This window comes from Schistocerca nitens, chromosome 1 (genome assembly GCF_023898315.1).
Source record: "Schistocerca nitens isolate TAMUIC-IGC-003100 chromosome 1, iqSchNite1.1, whole genome shotgun sequence".
Taxonomy (NCBI): Eukaryota; Metazoa; Arthropoda; class Insecta; order Orthoptera; family Acrididae; genus Schistocerca; species Schistocerca nitens.
In genome coordinates this window covers 206,972,351-206,990,845 of record NC_064614.1, presented here as the reverse complement: position 1 = coordinate 206,990,845, position 18,495 = coordinate 206,972,351, and the positions used below count along the sequence as shown (strand labels likewise).

The 18,495-nt window shown below is 44.8% G+C and overlaps 1 protein-coding gene across 1 annotated transcript in view; it reads right to left on the bottom strand.

The window, feature by feature from the left end:
- Positions 1–11,204, bottom strand: part of LOC126245939 (early growth response protein 4-like) — a 157,088-nt gene extending 145,884 nt beyond the window's left edge. Inside the window, exon 1 of the mRNA XM_049948358.1 lies at positions 11,015–11,204. Coding sequence (XP_049804315.1) covers positions 11,015–11,031 — 17 coding nt within the window. The 5' untranslated portion in view covers positions 11,032–11,204. The remainder of the gene's footprint in view (positions 1–11,014) is intronic.
- Positions 11,205–18,495: the final 7,291 nt, after the last annotated feature.

Genomic DNA, 18,495 nt, shown 5'->3' with positions numbered 1-18,495 from the left:
AGGGGGAAGAGACAGAACAAAAGCGTCCAGTTGCAGTCTTCTTTCGAACCAACACAAAACATTCTACATATCTGTGTGATCATGTGTCCCGTCGTTCTATACAAAGTGCAGGAACTCCATCTATTTCGAGAATTTTTGGGTCCTTCATTAAGAATAAAGTGCGCAGTACTATACAAAAACAAGAAAGAATTGTGAAGAGCGAATTCGTTGGCATCCTCATGCTCCACTGTTGAACTGCTTGAAATTTTCAGTCAATATTAGAAACAGTGGCCTCTGTATCATTACATGAGGGTCTCATGACATAAACTACAGAATAAGTAGCAAAGAATCATTTGGTGCAATGAACTTACTACACCAAATAGCAGGCTTCCAGAAATAACTTGATTTCTCCATAACCCAGTGAGCAAAGCCTTGCAGAAATGACGCGAATTGATTCAGAGCGATGAACTACTCTTAAAGCTGACCAGTGTAGGGAACTGGTGAGTGATGTGCGCAGTACATTATTGGAACAGTACTAACGTGTGGACATGAAAATCTAGTTATTGCGTCACAAATTATCTTAGGCTTTCCCTGCATGTTTGCTGTTTGTGGTCATCTACTCTCCAGGACATTTTAATGGAATATACTTGTATAATCGTTACATGGTAATTATGAGGGATTTTTTTTTAAGTTTAACACAGAATGTATAGTATATGGGGACAAGGAAAGAAACAGATGCTGTTACAAATACAACTAATTTAAGTAGAGAATTCAGTAATGCTTCACTATCTCTTGGTGTTGTCAGAGTAGCCAGCCCTGTTCGAAATCCAGAGGATTTTCTAGAAACACTTGAAACACTATATCCGAAAGAGTTCTTCGCGTTTGCCTGTTTTAATAGGAGAAGCGGAAACAGCGAAAAGCCTTAACGCCGCTGTTGCGAATGAACGACTTCACTGACAATCAGTACACGGCATTGCCCAAGATGCCCGTTCAATGAACCCTGCGCCATTTCTGTCTCACTTCCGTTGAAGTTCTCCACGTTGACCGTGTAGCAGGTCGAATTTATGGCGACCTATCGCACGAATCCTTGTTGCGTTCTCAGTCTGTTGCTTCACTGCTGCTTTCGAGTGATTTGTGTCCAGAATACTGCGTTGCTTCAGTCATTGTGGATCACGAGTTTTTCACTTTTGGTGTCAAAAATCTCGTCTGCTAGGTTCGCAGGGCCGAGTGGAACACATTCACTAGCTCCGAAAATTCCAATCAAGTGCTGAAAATCGAAATGCTCTTCCCATAACGTAGCACATGAAGCTATTAATATTGACGTAATACGAGCCACCGTGATGTACAACACGGAGCATGGTCACTGAAACATTTCGAAATAACTGAGGGAAGGCAGATGATATAAGCTAACTAATTCAAAGGAAGTTATGTATCTACGCTTACTTTCCTTTTTGTAGTCGAACTTCCAGGGATATTCTTCACATGCTAGATTCTTTATTTCTCTAGTAGTGCACATAGACGCTTAGCTCTCAGAGAAGACAACACTGACCTGAAAGGAAATTACAAGTAATTCCACTGTCTGGGTTTGGAGTATCAGCTAACAACCCCTGTCAGACATTTATACCTATAAATCACATTTTTCCACTTATAGTTTACTGGGATTTCTCCCGTTCTGGTAGTCCGGGTAGGGAATCACATATTTTTTAAAAAATCTTTGCGGAAACTTCTTACCCTATATGGTAACTCCAGTCACCAAATTCAATAGCGCAGAACATGAAGGGCGTAAGAAAATTCCGTATACAAAACTTTAGACGTTTAGAGGAGTTTTTCACATGTGACAAAAATGTCACAGGTACACCGTTTTCCCGCTCTGCGTCTATGAAGGTTTTTACTCTAGTGATGTCCAGAGACGGTGCTCAAACTGCAGTGAGGTTGACAGTGTTTTAAAGATTCTGCTGACCCCTTATGGATTTCTTTCTGTGGAGGGAGATGAAGCGTCTTGTGAACAAGACACCTGCAGACACTCCAGACGAGCTGACTGCCCTTTTAGCTGAAGCTGCGGCCATTTTTCACGAGACGTAGTTATTTTGAGAGTGTTAAACAATAATTTAGCAAGCATATGACATTTCCCAAAGCACCTCTAAAACAATATTGATCACACAGCAGTCAGAACATCACCTTCGAACATCACTACTGTCGAAACTTTCATGATACTCTGTGTTCAAAAGTCATAATAGATATATATCAGTTCATGACATCCAGTCTTACAAATTTACTCTCTCTGATGGACACACGTCCAGATCATCCGCTCTCAAAACTCCGCCATCTCTCTCCCCACATCCACCACTGCTGGCGGCTCACCTCCAACTGCGCAACGCTACGCACTATTCACATCCAACTGCCCAACACTACAATAACGACTATTCCCTTCAGTAGTTAAAATCTTTTATTTAGCTGGCAGTATTGGCGCTCGCTGTATTGCAGCAGTTTGATTAACGGAGATTTTTTGTGAGGTAAGTGATTCCTGAAAGATATAGGTTATTGTTAGTCAGGGCCATTCTTTTGTAGGGATTATTGAAAGATTGCGTTGCGCTAAAAATATTGTGTGTCAGTTTAGTGATGATCAGGATAAGTAAAGAGAGAAATGTCTGAGTACGTTCAATTTTGCTCAACTGTTTGAAAATCAAATAACGTTAGAGGTTTATCAGCAAAATCATTCATAAATTTTTCTAAGGGGAGGTTTCAACCTGTCACATAAGAAAAGTGTTTTTTTTTTTAATCTGCTCCAAACAATCTAATTCTTTTATATGTAGTTGCTTTACGTCCCGTATATTTAGAGTCATGTGTCAGATCTAGTCCACAACACTCTTTTATAATATACACTGTTTAACGTGTCAGTCTACAAGCTTAATCGATGACAGTCTAGGTCTAGTAAACTATTTAGAAACCAGAAAATGCTCTTTTCGGTGGAACAGCTACTCACTACAGTGTACCAATTTATTTTAATGGTCGGGTTCGGGTTAATGCTGGGTTGCCAGCACTTGTAAAAGACGACATCATTCTCTGTGAAGGTAGTCCAGAGGTGGCGCTCGGCGCTCAGCTAGGTCGAGTGTCCTAAGTATAGCTAACAAGTGACGCACGCTGTCAGTGTTTAGGCCCCAAAAGTGGTGCAATCCACTAAGCATGACGTCACTCTGGTTCTCAGCTGGGAGAGAGTGGACATACCACGTGTCCAGTGATATCCTACCACAACGGCTGTCACCTGTAATGTGACGGCGACTATGTATAAGACATGGCGTGGAAGAGTGGACAGTATAGAATAACTCCACTGCAAAACGAGGGATGCATCTGACGCACAATCCAGTAACAGTAAGCGGGACACTAGCTTTAGTATGAATAGGAAATAATTGTATACAAAGAACAGAAACATCATCTGAGAACAGTTACAGTGGAAATTAAGTGAATTCGTTACTGATAAAATGAGAAGACAGTATCAAAAGATAACAGAGGATAGAAAGTTATTGTACTTCTGCGTCGGGCAATAGCGAATGTGTAATTTTACATCTGTAAGTGATCAGTGACAATTCTCATGTTACACACATTAGTGTTTAATGTTTAACACATCGAAATGTTCCTAGTCGCTGAATATTATCAGATATTTATTCGTAGTACATGAATACTTAACAGTATTATGCATATAACAGAAGATTCATAAACGTACTACGGGGAAACAGGCGGTTTAGATCGCACAACATTTTTCTTGTTAACGGTTCTGAACCCCGCAAACTGTCGTCTTCAGATGACAGTGGAAACCAATGATCCATAAAATTTTTGTTTGATCTAAAGGGACTGACATCCTGCAATAAATTTCAGCGCAGTCACGGTTTCACAATGGCATCACTTCGTAATAAAAAAAAAAATCTGAAACGTCTATAATAAAAACAACTGCTGGGAGAACGGTGTGCTGCCCCCATGACCCTCCATATCCGGATCCAATGATGTCTGTGGGCTGAGAATGACACGGCGGTCGGTCGGTACCTTTGGACCTTCAAGGCTTGTTCGAACGGAGGTTAGATTTTTTCTATGATAAACGACTTTTGCGAAATGTTGATTCTGCCATATCTGGAGCATTTGTTTCCAAAGGATGAGGAAGGAAATAGTCCTAACTACTGAAGTTACTGAGATGCTCTGGATCCTACCAAGAAAAAGTACAGAAGCTGAAGGCTGTTGAAGAATGTCAATCAAAATGAAGTTGTGGTAGGAAGAGATATATCAGAGGGAAAAGTTCGAGTTACGAGCGTAAGTTAAGATTACAGCTTACAGCCACTGTTGTTTAATTTTAATGTGTAAGAAACAATAAATGAAGCGAAAAAAAATTCTTAACATTACTAGAGGCCCCAAATATGACACTCCTTTTCGCCCTGGGTATAAAAAGATAACGAACGGCTAAAATGAGTGAGAAAGTAAGAGAGGAATTAGTTTGAGAAATATCTAAATGAAGACGACAGTGATAAACGGGAACAGAATGGAGAATGGTCATCCGCTAACCTTCGGAAGGCATAGAAGAACTCAAATAATTCTGTTAGCCAGCAAGCAAGATAACTTAATCTGGCCAGAGTAAGGGAGAATTCAGGAACAGATTGATGCTGGCTACCTTCGGTGTAAGTGGTTTGTTGAAATCAATTACTGATAAGCCCTGAGGAAGTTTTGAGTGTGTACATCTGCATAAAGGCACTGCATTCGAGTGAAACGTGTAAAACTTTGGAAGTAGAAATTGATAGTATGTAAAATGAGGTAGTGAGGTAGGAGGAAAATAAATATCAACCACCCAGGTTAAGTAAGAAATGTGTAACTCCTAGAAAGAACGTAAAAGAATGGAAGGGATGTATCATATAAAAGAATCACTGGCACTGAACGGAACTGTTGTTGCTGTTGTTGTTGTTGTGGTAGTGGTAGTGGCAGTAGTGGTGGTGGTTGTGTACAGTTCGAGGACTGTTTCGACGCAGCTCTCAACACCAATGTATCCTGTTGAAATCTGTTCATCCTTCCGTAACTACTGAAACCCACATTCATTCGAATCCACATGCTGCATTTGAGACGTGGTCTGCCTCTACAATTTAAATTCCTCACACATCCCTCTATTACCAAATTACCGACTCCTTTAGTTTAGCCAGGTTGTGCCATAAACTTCCGTTTTTCCTAGTTCGATTCAGTATCTAGTCATTTGTTATACGATCTACTCAAACAAATTATTTGAAGAATTACATTTCAGTGGCTTCGATTCTCTTCTTATGAGGGCTATATTCGCTTACGTTTATTTGCGCACACTGCTACACACCACACCGATACATTCATAAAGGCTTCCTAACACTTAAATTTACATTCGGCACTAACATATTTCTCTTTTCCAAGAAATTATTTTATTGCTATTGTCAGCCTTATTTTATTTCCTCCCTACTTCGACTGCCATCACTTATTTTGCTGCCCTAATAGTAAAATTCATCTACTACTTTTAGCGTCTTATTTCCGAAATACTCCCCTCAGCATTACCTATTTTACGCTGATTATATTCCATAGCTTCGTTTTAGTTTAGTTGGTTAGTTCCATCTTCTATAGAACATTTGAACGGATCCTTTTATCGAGTTGACGTGCAAAGAGTCAGATTATACGATATTTATGTAATGTTAACGCTAATGAACACATTATTATGTTTAGTCCTACTCGTGTAAATATTCTTAATTACTACTTCCTTTTTAATGACTACCAGTTTTTAACTACAAATTCGTCAATGGAACAGAAAGAGCTGTCCAGGAAAAATGCTTTTAAATTATATTTAAAACTTGCTTCGCTACCTGTTAGCCATTTTATGTTGTTGAGCAAACGATAAACCTTTTTTGCATCGTATTCAACTCCTTTCTCAACTACTAACAGATTTAACATGGGTAATAAACGTCATTTTTTCCCTGTAGGGTTCTAGGCATGGACACTGGTCTTCTCGAACTGTGAAGGATTATACAGTACACGACGAATTTCATTAGCGAATATACGTGTTGTGACAGTGTAGTCAAAATACTTAGCTCGTTGAAGAGGTACCTACATGAAGTCCGTGGGTGAACACCACGTATTATTCTTACTGCTCGCTTTTGTGCAATCAATACATTCTTTCTAAGTTATGAGTTACTCCAGAATATTATTCCGTAAGATATTAGCGAGTGAAATATGCGAAACAGGTTGATACGTTTGTTTCTAAGAGTAGCAATTATACGAAGAGCAAAAGTAGATGAACTTAACTTTTTGAGAATCTCAGTAATATGCTTCTTCCACTTCAGGTTTTCATCAATATGTACAATCAAAAATTTGCAGTATTTGCCCTATTTACTGCCTCCTGCTCATGTGTTACATCAATTTTTGGTATGACTGTTTAGTTGTGCAGAACTGAATGTAGTGTGTTTTAACAAAATTTAGGAAGAGTCCATTTTCTGAGAACCACTTTATAATTCTTCGAAAAATATTATTTACTAACTCTTCTGTTGCTTTCCCTTTAATGGGATTTATTATAACATTAGTATGATTCGCAAAATGTACTAATTTTACTTGTTGAATTTTATGTGGAAGGTCAAATTTTCAAATGTGTGTGAAATCTTATAGGACTTAACTGCTAAGGTCATCAGTCCATAAGCTTACACACTACTTAACCTAAATTATCCTAAGGACAATCACGCACACCCATGCCCGAGGGAGGATTCGAACCTCCGCCGGGACCAGAAGCACAGTCCATGACTGCAGCGTGGAAGGTCATTCACATATTTAAGGAAAGAGTGGAGCCAATATTCAACTCTGTGGGATTCCATTTTCCATAGTCACTAAAGTTTTTTTCCTTTCTTTGTCTGAATTATTTAGCACAACCTTTAGCTATTTGTTTGTTAAGTACGATTGAGAGCAGTGGTGTGTAAAGCGATTAGTTTCATAATACTTGAGTTTTTCTAGGAGAGTAATGTGTTCAACGCACTCAAACGCCTTGGAAAGACCACAGAAAATACCTATTGGCGATTTATTACTATTTAAGGCTTTTGCTAATTGATGAGTAAATATATTTGAACAACATTTTCAGTCGATCAACCCTTCTGAAATCCGAACTGTGATATGCTAAGTAAATCGCTTCCACCTAAGTGTATGACTACTTTTGAGGACATAGCTTCTTCGTTGATCCTTTACCATCTCTGAACAGAGGGAACTGAAAACGTTAAAAATAATAGGTGTGGACAGGGATGGAAATACTGTAAAAGAGGCTTTGAGTTTAGTAGGTATGCAGAGACGAGAAGGGTAGCCTAGGAAAGGAAGTGGTCTAGGACGCTTACAAGCCAGTCGAAATACTGGCGACTAAGAATCAAAGTAAATGCAGCGAATAAAGATGTCCTCTGCGAAATAGCGTAATCTTTGCACTGCAGAAGTTTCCATCTCACTAACTGCGAAATATACTGCAAGAACACGTTTCTCGGAGAGCAGTTGATTGCAAGGAAGCGAAATGAATCATAAAAGGCAGTTGGCAGCGGCCAGAGAGGCTGCGCGGTACGGCTAACGGTACGCCGGCGCTACGTCACAGTCGACTCACACAGCAGGCGCGCCAATTGCAGCAGAAGCGGGAGAAACGCAGACTATTAGAACCGATTCCGTCGCAGACGAGACTCCTCGCGGCTTTAGTGGCGGGCAAGGCATTCTGCAATGTCAACCTGTCGCACAGACACAACGTGAGTCAACTCACAGCCGGCGACCTCTAAATGTGACTCATTTTCCAGAGGGTCTAAGGTCAGAGATGCTACCGGCAACGATATGAATGTGCGAGGAATGACGTCTGCACCTTACTTGCTTTACTTCTACATAATAAGCCGACAAAGGAAGTCACGTTATTGTGACTATTTGTTAGAACTGATTCGGAAACACGGAGATAATCTGCCCATAACATTCACGTTTAGTAGTTGTTAGTTCATCGTTTTTGACAGTGTTTTGATTCAGAGGTAGAGGGAAAATGTGCATTAAACACCACGCTTAACCAAAAATAGCGAAGTGACACGAAACGCGAACTTCCGCAGCTTAAGCACTAACGTTGATAGCTGAAACAAAATGATATGGTGAAATCCGTCACATTAATTGTTAAATTAACAATTAGCAATAAAACGTTGCATGACCCACTTCCTATCACAACAAGGCGAGTCCATGTTAATGGAAGTTTGGGTGTTCATAGGAGATAGTGGATCGGACGAAAACTGTACTGGTACACAGCTTGAGACTGTTCCAGTTAGCAGCACTAATCACTTCAGGCAACTGACGAGTCATATAAAATTATCGCTTGTAACGTCTCAAAATTATTTTCATTTACTCAATACGGACACTGATCACTATTTAAACTAAACCACAGCAATGTACCTAAACATATTATAGTTTCAGTATGCTGAAGAATAGTGCACTGGCTGAAACGTCGACGGCGCTAAGCTACGTTTTCAATATCGAAACACTTGTTCTGAAGAATGCACTGCAGTATCAAGTGATAATTGAGCCAAAATCAAAATACATAATGGAGCACTTCCAGAGCCGCGAAACCGGACATGAGAGTTCTATCGGCAAGGCATCATTTACAATTGTCCCTTATCACAATTTTTTAAATAGTTTCAGTATTTCGTGCTCCAGAGCTTGCAGACTTTATTGAAAATTCTAGAGAACTATCTCAGTTACTTTGAAAACACTATCGTTACCAGTTCCCATTCTTCCAAATCATCATCAAGCGCACGAAATTTTTCAGTCACGGTATGTATGCAGCTGCATATATGATGTCACACTCCACTACACCTAATGTCAAAACAGTGAAACAGACATTGCCAAGAGGCCCAAAGGCTTTATATATTGATGGAACACGATGTGCATATACAGACAGATTCTGTGACTCAAATCGATCTTGTCCCTAACGATTATGATTATTTGTTACAATCGAAATTGATAGCAATAAAGAAAGCTATAAAGCATCAGATGGCGGTAAATAGCAAGCATATGATGACACTGCAGCGACAAAAGATTATAAAACACTCATTTTCCCGAACTGTTTGAATGACAGTCTCGATGCCTAATCGTAACAGAAGCGAGAGCAACGTCAGTCTAACGACTGCGTTTTCATTCCCGGTGATGTAGATAGTCTGGCTGCTTCCTCGACAATCTATAAATCATGTAACTGGGAACATTATTTAGAAATAGGGTCTAATGCAGAGTATATACACTAAGAAACGCAGGCTGATCGTGAGACACCACGTTTACGACTCTAACCTTACTAGAAAATAAGGATGTGATGGACAATTTCGATTTATATTATGGAAACTGACAGTGTTGCGCATGTTAGGTACTATATCTGTAGAAGAGCTTCATGTAATCACTATTAATGTTAAGTTTGTATTGACAATGTCGCTCGATAAGAATGGCTTAGGAAGGCGTGGTTTTTCAAGAGTCCATCACATTCCTACATCACATCACTCTTCAGATCCAGCAATTCCAAATAACATTACTCTGCGTTGACGACGATGCCAAGGTGTGCTTTAAAATCTTAAATTTTTGCCACCGCAGCAAATGAGCGAAACTAGACAGGTATCAAACAACACACCACCTATGGTTGCATACCTGCGCATTATTGCATAAGTCGTGTCCGTCGTCTTTGAAGGTAACATCATTAGGGTGAGTAGGTCGCGTCGGGTTCAGCCAACAGTGGATACCAGAGGACACTTGAAGATGATCCCAGCAGAGGGGTCGAAACGTCGAGTATTGAAATGACAATAATTATTGTTTATTTTCCACTGTTGGCTAGTTTCGGCTATTGCAGCATTGTCAAGAGGTAGATGGCTACCAGCCTGTCCATCTAGCAATGTATGGTGGGCAGCAGTAAGACTTACATGCAGTGAGTTGGTACATCACGTCGTAAGTTTTATGTTTACCCGCCATTTGCCTTTGGTTGGACAGCATGGTGGGCAGTCCACATGCACGACGGCTACCAAAAAATGTTCAAATGTGTGTGAAATCTTATGGGACTTAACTGCTAACGTCATCTGTACCTAAGATTACACACTACTTAACCTGAATGAGCCTAAGGACAAACACACACACCATGCCCGAGGGAGGACTCGAACCTCCACCGGGACCAGCCGCACAGTCTATGACTGCAGCGCCTGAGACCGCTTGACTAATCCCGCGCGGCACACGACAGCTACCGATTGACAATGGCATAACAGTCGAAATTAACCAATATTGGAAGTTGCACTTTTTGTACGATTGTGGTACCTTATCAGATGGAGGTAGTCGAGTAGTTTGAAGAGTAACGTGACGCGAGCTATTCACCCACAGATTTTACCTTCGGCGATGACACAGTGATAGTGAAGTAAAGGCGCACCTGGAGGTACGAGCCAGAGCGCCAGCAGATCGTCGACGCTGGGCGCATGGAGGTGCGGCGCGACCGCTGGTGCGGGCGGGTCGGCTCCACCCCCGGCGCCACCCCCGCCACCCCCGCCGGCCGCGGCCGCCGCCGCCGCCCCCAGCAGCAGCTGCTGCACCTGCAGGATGTCTACGAACTCCTCCGACGATTCACTGGCCGAGTCTTCGTCGTTGGGCCGCAGCCTTCTCATCGTCGCAGCCGGCATGGCGCCCGCTGGCCCCTCGGCGGCTGCTCGCGCCACCCATGCCAGCTCAGCAGCACATAATACCTCCCCCACCAGCACAAATAACGCACAGCGCGCGGGTCGAAAGAATGAAAAAAAAAATTAGGTCGTAATAATCGGGGGTCGGTCGAGCACTGGGGAGCACCACCACCACGGCAACTAGCGCGGCCACCACCGGGTTGACGCGCACCGAGCGAGGACGAGGCCGTCGGAGCGACCGGCCGAGAGCAGCGGCCAGCTGACACTGGCGCAAGCCGGGCCGCGCGCGCCGCGTTTCTGAATGGGAGGAGGAGCCGCGGAGGAGGGGGCGACCGCGGGCCGAGCGTGTGTGCGTGACAGCTACTCACCGGCGACACCGACGCATTTCCCGGCGCTGCCGCGGCGTCCCCCGGCGGCGCCACCATTGGTGACGTCACGCGTCCGGCGTCATCGCCAGCGCCTGGAAGCCGGCGGCAGGGCACCTCGGACTGCGGCCGCCGCTCGCGTAGGCAGTCGGTGGGGAGGGGGGCGTAATACGAGGGAAAGATGGGGTGCGCGGGGAGCTCGGCGCGACGCTCGCCGACGGCTCCGGGCCGAGACTAGCTCGAGCGGCAGGAAGGCCGCTGCGACGGGCGGCGCGTCATGCCACGCGGTGCCCTTCTCCGGCCCCCACCCGCCGCTGCCCCCTCCCCGCGGCCGTGCGCGCCCCCCACCACCGCGCCCCGGCTCCTGATGCAACGTCTTTTTAAATCTCGCACCTCTCCTCGCTCGCCCGACCCCCACCACCGCCGTCCGCAGTTTTTGGCGGCGACGTGCCGGGAGCTCGGCCCGGTGACGTCACGGCCCGCGCCGCGGCGCGGCGGCAGGTAGGCATTCCCGGTAAGGACCGTGGTCGCACCTCGGCGAGGCGGCGCGGCTCCGGCAGCGCCATTGTTTCGCTAATTGCGAGCGCTGCTGCGACGCGAGGCGAGACGGCGTGACGTGTCGGGTGCGAGGCGCTAGGCCAGGGTCGAGGCGCGCGCGTCCCTCGCGGAGGCCTTACCCGGCCAGGAAGGACGCCAGCTCGTCGGCGTGGGCAGCGCCAGTCGTTATGCCGCCGAGCAATGTTTTCCTAAGTAGGTCAGGGGTACGCTAACGGATAACACAGGCTGCAGTAATCTCTCGGCGCATCGACGGCGCTCTCTTATGCAGTCGCCATATGGACCGTGCTCCCAACGATGGGAACTGAACGTGCCGAGCTCCCGACATCAGAGCGTCGAGAAACCACGTTCGGGAGTCTTTCCGAACGTGTGAGGCAGTATCTAACATGTCAGCCGGCCGTGGTAGCCGAGCGTTTCTAGGCGCTATAGTCTGGAACCGCGAGACCGCTACGGTCGCAGGTTCGAATCCTGCCTCGGGCATGGATGTGTGTGATGTCCTTAGGTTAGTTAGGTTTAAGTAGTTCTAAGTTCTAGGGGACTGATGACCCCAGAAGTTAAGTCCCATAGTGCTCAGAGCCATTTGAACCATCTAACATGTCAGAAATATTCTGTACGTCCGTTTGAACTGATGAGACGCAAGAATGCCACGCTGCTCGACGCCAACCGACCAGCTCCCGGCCCGGAAACGGTTGAGGCTTTACTTTCGTTTTGCCTCAGGTTACAGTAGGAAGTAATTATGTTTTCTACATCGAGATATAAGTTTTTCTTTGATTGCTACCAGCTTCAGTACTTCGCTGGGTGAAAGGAATATGTGACACATTTGTTTATTTCTTTTCATCATTTCACAAAGAGGTCACACGCCGTTTATATGTAGCTCCTTGTTCCATCCTGTATGAGTGAGCATGGGTATGAATGGAAGTCAAATGTAGCGGGAGAATGGACCAAAGGGAACAGTTTGAGGGAATAGCAGTCATTGCCAACATTACGAGAATAACGGCAGGTAGGCCAGAGCAGCAAGCAAAGATGAAAATAGGCACGAGGGTAGGTTGCACCGCGTCTGAATAGGAACGTTGGTCGGATTTTGGCGCGTGGAGAGCACTGTGGGGCCAGCCATGAGACGGACCAGACGCGGGAGCACAGCAGCTCGCAGATTTGGTGAGATAGAAATGAGGTAATATTGCTAAAAATTCACGACAGGTCATGCTCATAGCACGCATTCAACATACCTTCATCGGTACAGGTTACGGTTTTAATTTATTTGCAATAGTTTTCTCTGAAATTTGTTTGTGAAATTTTGCTTTTTTGTAGTGAGCATGCAACAGGAACCATCAGTTATGTAGCTATTTCGCGAGTTATAAGCTTCACTTTTAGCTCAATGAGTGCAGATTGCGTATCGGATGGTAGATCGAGAAATTTCTGTAGAGAAATTTAATTATTTTTTGTACTTTCTTTGTGAGTTCAGTTCGCACTTCATTTTGGCGCCAATAGTACATCATTTTTGCGCAGAATCTTTTCTCTGATAGAGGTTGTCTACCTTCAGCCGTGGTCTACCTTAAATTTCTAGTGGTGTAATTCATGCATGACGATAAGTGAGTCTTAAAGAATGAATGACGATTTTCCCGCTAAAGACGGTGTGGCCCACTTATGTATTTTTTGTGCTATTATGAAATTATGTGTCATATATTTTTTGTGTTATTATGAAATTATGTGGCATATCAAATTATTCGTGTAGTGTTTTCGTTTTGCCATTGTCCTACCCATGAGAGGTAACGCTGATTCAGACATAAGTCTTGTAACTAAAGAAAAATTGTAATGTGTCGGCTTCTGAAGTTTTCATCAAAGTAGAAAATAAATCTATTAAATGAGAGTCAGCATTTCAGTTAAGAAATATTCCCCCAGTCACCTGACACATGAAACGTGTAGGATGTATCTTATTCAGTTCGATTTCCTAAACTTAATGAAAGACATAAATAACCTGCAATTTGAATTTAGATAGGCTACCAGCTGCTATAGTGACGGCTTTGAATTCAACCACCCCAGAACGTGTTATCTTAGAGAAACTCAAAAATAATTAATTTATTTATCAAGTTAATCAAATAAGGGTCACAATATACACACCATTTCTTATGGGCCTGGTATATTAGCAGCCAGGACGCAAGTCGAGTACAATTCTCTAAGGTAACGCGAGGACATGGTCACACACGTTCAATATAAATTAAAAATATATAAAGAACCAGCATACAGCCAACGAGCAGTCCTATAGCACGGTGAAAGGACCAAATATACGTCGGCCGCTGAGACGACTAACCGAACGACCAACCAACGGTCGTCCCGTTCCAATCTCCCTCCGTCGGACAGTTCACGTGTGTCGCCAGCGGTCGGCGAGCACTTGCTGTCGGCGCCTCACCGGCGCTCCGTCCCCCGACTTCACTGCTGCTGCGTCCCGACTGCACTCCTGGTCCATCTCCAACTGACCGCCAGACACACGACGACCCGGAAATACTATCGGTCGCTCCAGGGATGGTACGACAGTGCACTTACCGATACGCGCTGTGCTGCCGCTGACGGGCACGTAAGGCAGGAAGTTAGTGACGCCAGTAAATGGAATAAGGACACCAGGTGGCTTTACGGTAGTAGAAGATGACAATAAATGAGATAAACGCGTGCACGTCGATGATGTGGCGTGAGTGGAAGAGAGGCTATAGGTGTGCTTGGCCATAGTCGCACTGCTAGTAACGTTCCGCTACAGTTCGTGTCGACACGCCTGGGTTTATAAGCTCTCATATCTGGCTGTGATAGCTGTATGGTCTGCCACTGCTGCCCTTACAGTATGACCGTAAGGGCTGGCGTCTGTGTTGCGTGGACGTCCAGAATCCCGTCTAGCCGGCCGCGCGGTTCTAGAAACTTCAGTCCGGAACCGCGCGACTGCTACGGTCGCAGGTTCGAATCCTGCCGCGGGCATCGATGTGTGTGATGTCCTTAGGTTCGTTAGCTTTAACTAGTTCTAAGTTCTAGGGGACTGATTACCTCAGATGTTGAGTCCCATAGTGCTCAGAGCCATTTGAACCAATCCCGTCTACGGGTGTGATAATGTCCACGTGCCCATTGAAACCGGCTTCTTTGCTCAGCTAACGCAGCACGTCTAACTTTTGTGGACCACTGTGGCACTCGGATGGCAGCAATTTGACCCCTTTCAGGCTCCCCCAGTTGACTGTAGGAAGCACTAATGCGCCTCCGCGACATGGTTAGCTGCTTGCTTCAAACGTTCCCGCTGTTAGCATTCTCTATGAAAGGGTAGATACAATCGCGCTCTGATAGCTATACCACTATGCCATCCGTTGGCGGTCGACGTTGAAACTATTATCAACACATCCATTACACGCCAGATAGCAAATGCTATCATCGGATAGAAATCGACGTCATCTTTCCAAGTGTACTAATTTTCTCTCCGGCAATGTGATCTTAATTATCCTTTCTGTAAGCGCTCGAGACACTGACAATGGCATTGGCTGCATCTCTGAGATCGTATTCCAGGCATCTTCCTTGTTTTATCCCAACTGGTGAAAAGCGGGCTTGACAATGCAGACCACAGTGCACTGTCATCCCATCGGTAACGAGCTGCACATGGCGCATCCAAGTCCGACCTGGAAGTTAGTATACAATTCCAGGCTGTAGAGGGTATAGACTGTACCGGAAGATATTGGAATACATCTACACAACTGGCCATTACAATTGCTACACTACGAAGATGACGTGCTACAGACGCGAAATATAACCGACAGGAAGAAGATGCTGTGATATGCAAATCATAAGCTTTTCAGAGCATTCACACAAGGTTGGCGCCGGTGGCGACACCTACAACGTGCTGGCATGAGAATAGTTTCCAACCGATTTCTCATACACAAAACAGCAGTTGACCGGCGTTGTCTGGTGAAACGTTGTTGTGATGTCTCGTGTAAGGAGGAAAAATGCGTACCATCACGTTTCCACCTTTGATAATGGTCGGATTGTAGCCTATCGCGATTGCGGTTTATCGTATTGGTCGAGATCCAATGACTGTTAGCAGAATATGGAATCAGTGGATTCAGGAGGGTAATACGGAACGTCGTGCTGGTTCCCAACGGCCTCGTATCAGAAGCAGTCGAGATGACAATCATCTTATCCGCATGGCCGTAACGGATCGTGCAGCCACGTCTCGATCCCTGAGTCAACAGATGGGGACCTTTGCAAGACAACAACCATCTGCACGAACAGTTCGACGACGTTTCCAGCACCATGGACTAACAGGTCGGAGACCATGGCTGCGGTTACCCTTGACGCTGTATCACAAACAGGAGCGCCTGCGATGGTGTACTCAACGACGAACCTGGGTGCACGAATGGCAAAACGTCATTTTTTCGGATGAATCCAGGTTCTGTTTACAGCATCATGATAGTTGCATCCGTGTTTGGCGACATCGCGGTGAATGCACATTGGAAGCGTGTATTCGTCATCGCCATACCGGCGTATGAATTGGCGTGATGGTATGGTGAGCCACTGGTTACACGTCTCTTTCACCTCTTGTTCGCATTGATGGCACTTTGAACAGTGGACGTTACATCTCAGATGTGTTACGACCCGTGGCTCTACCCTTCATTTCATCCCTGCGAAACCCTACATTTCAGCAGGATAATGCACGACCGCATGTTGCAGGTCCTGTACGGGCCTTTCTGGATACAGAAAATGTTCGACTGCTGCCCTGGCCAGCACATTCTCCAGATCTCCCACCAATTGAAAACGTCTGGTCAATGGTGGCCGAGCAACCGACTCGTCACAATGAGCCAGTCAATACTCTGATGAACTGTGGTATCGTGTTGAAGCTGCATGGGCAGCTGTACTTGTACACGCCACCAAGCTTTGTTTGACTCAATGCCCAGGCGTATCAAGGCCGTTATTACGGCGAGAGGTGGTTGTTCTGGGTACTGATATCTCAGGATCTATGAACCCAAATTGCGTGAAAATGTAATCACATGTCAGTTCTAGTATAATATATTTGTCCAAAGAATACCCGTTTATCATCTGTATTTCTTCTTGGTGTAGCAATTTTAATGACCAGTAGAATAGCATGCCAGAAATATTCTGTACGTCCGGTTGAACGTGGACTGATGAGACGGAAGAGTGCCACCTCGTCAGATGACGCTTTTTCTCATCAGTACAGAGTCGTGGAGCGCCATTTTGGCTTACTATTGAAGCCTACGTTTAGTGTATGGGGTGAACGGTAACAAAACCGCCAAACTCCAGGAACGGATCCCTGTCTGGGAAAGGGGAAAAAGGTCCAGAAAGGCATAGTTGCCACGGTAGATGCCGCTGATGAATGAAAGTTCCTCTGACAACGAACCATGTGCTCCTTATGTGTTATAGGCTGTGTGATTGAGCAATGTACTGTAAACAAGAGAATGGTCCGGTATTCATGTCAAAAACAAGCCGAGATGGTGTGTGTGTATAGCCAAGCACATGGTTATGGCCAAGGCCTACACCGAAACAAGTAACCTCACCGACACCAACCACATCAAACAACATTTCAAGCCCTTTTTTGGACTTTTGTGTCATCACGGGTCCTTTGAAACAGACGAACATCTAGGGAGATGGCGTCCTGCGCATACACCAGGCCGAGCGGTTCTAGGCACTACAGTCTGGAACCGCGCGACCGCTACGGTCGCAGGTTCGAATCCTGCCTCGGGCATGGATGTGTGTGATGTCCTTAGGTTAGTTAGGTTTAAGTAGTTCTAAGTTCTAGGGGACTGATGACCTCAGCAGCTAAGTCCCATAGTGCTCAGAGCCATTTGAACCATTTTGAACGTACAACAGATTTGGAGGACCGGGCTCTTCAGAATATTGAGACTAACCCTAATACAAGCTTCAGGCAGGTGGTCCGCAACATGATGTAAGCCAAAGTAGGATTATGTTCATCCTGCGTGCATTGCATCTAATAGAAGCCACTTTGAACATTCGTTGTGATGTTGATGCGTTGCAGCTCTTTGCTGAATTCCGGGACTCTTTATTGTCGTTGCACGCACCCCGTTCATTTCTGGACACATGTTCATGAGACCTTTTTTCCTCCATTTCGAGTCAGAAATCAGTCCTTGCCGTTTGTCGGTTTTATTAATGCTCACCCTGTATATGACGTTTCTAAGCACCAGTAAACTGCGGATCTCTCGAAAAATCCATCTTTATTTGTACGAATTGTTGTAATAAAATTCTGGGAATCGTCTTATTGGTGGTTAAAGAATTATTGTAACTTGCATAGCCGGCCGCTGTGGCCGAGCGGTTCTAGGCGCTTCAGTCCGGACCCGCGCTGCTGCTGCGGTCGCAGGTTCGAATCCTGCCTCGGGCATGGATGTGTGATGTCCTTAGGTTAGTTAGGTTTAAGTAGTCCTAAGTCCAGGGGACTGATGACAATCTCAGATGTTAAGTCTCATAGTGCTTAGAGCCATTTGATTTTTAACTTGCATATTATGAAAGTATGCCGTTTCAAGGCAACGAAGTATCGAAGATCTATGAAAAACGCGTAATCCTTGCAACAGTTTGTTATAATCAAGTGTTAGGTAATAACACTACAGTTTGTTATGATCAAGTGTCATTTAATAACACACCTGTCAGTAAAGCTTTCAGGAGATTGTGAGATACAGAGTTTGGTCGTAAGTGTATGGTCGATGCAGCCTAATGAGTACAAATGTAGATTACTTATGTAACTCGTGATGTATTTCTAGTACACGTTCCTCTGGAGCCAATTACAAATCTCCGCGTTTCCTAATACGTTCTGATACTTCCTTATTTGTTTACCAAAAGAATTTACTGTAATATTCAGAGTTATCCAAGTGTAAGTGCGCTCTTTCTGAGTGGTGTGTTTGCTCGATTGCCTTTATCTGCAAGACATCTTGCAATACTTG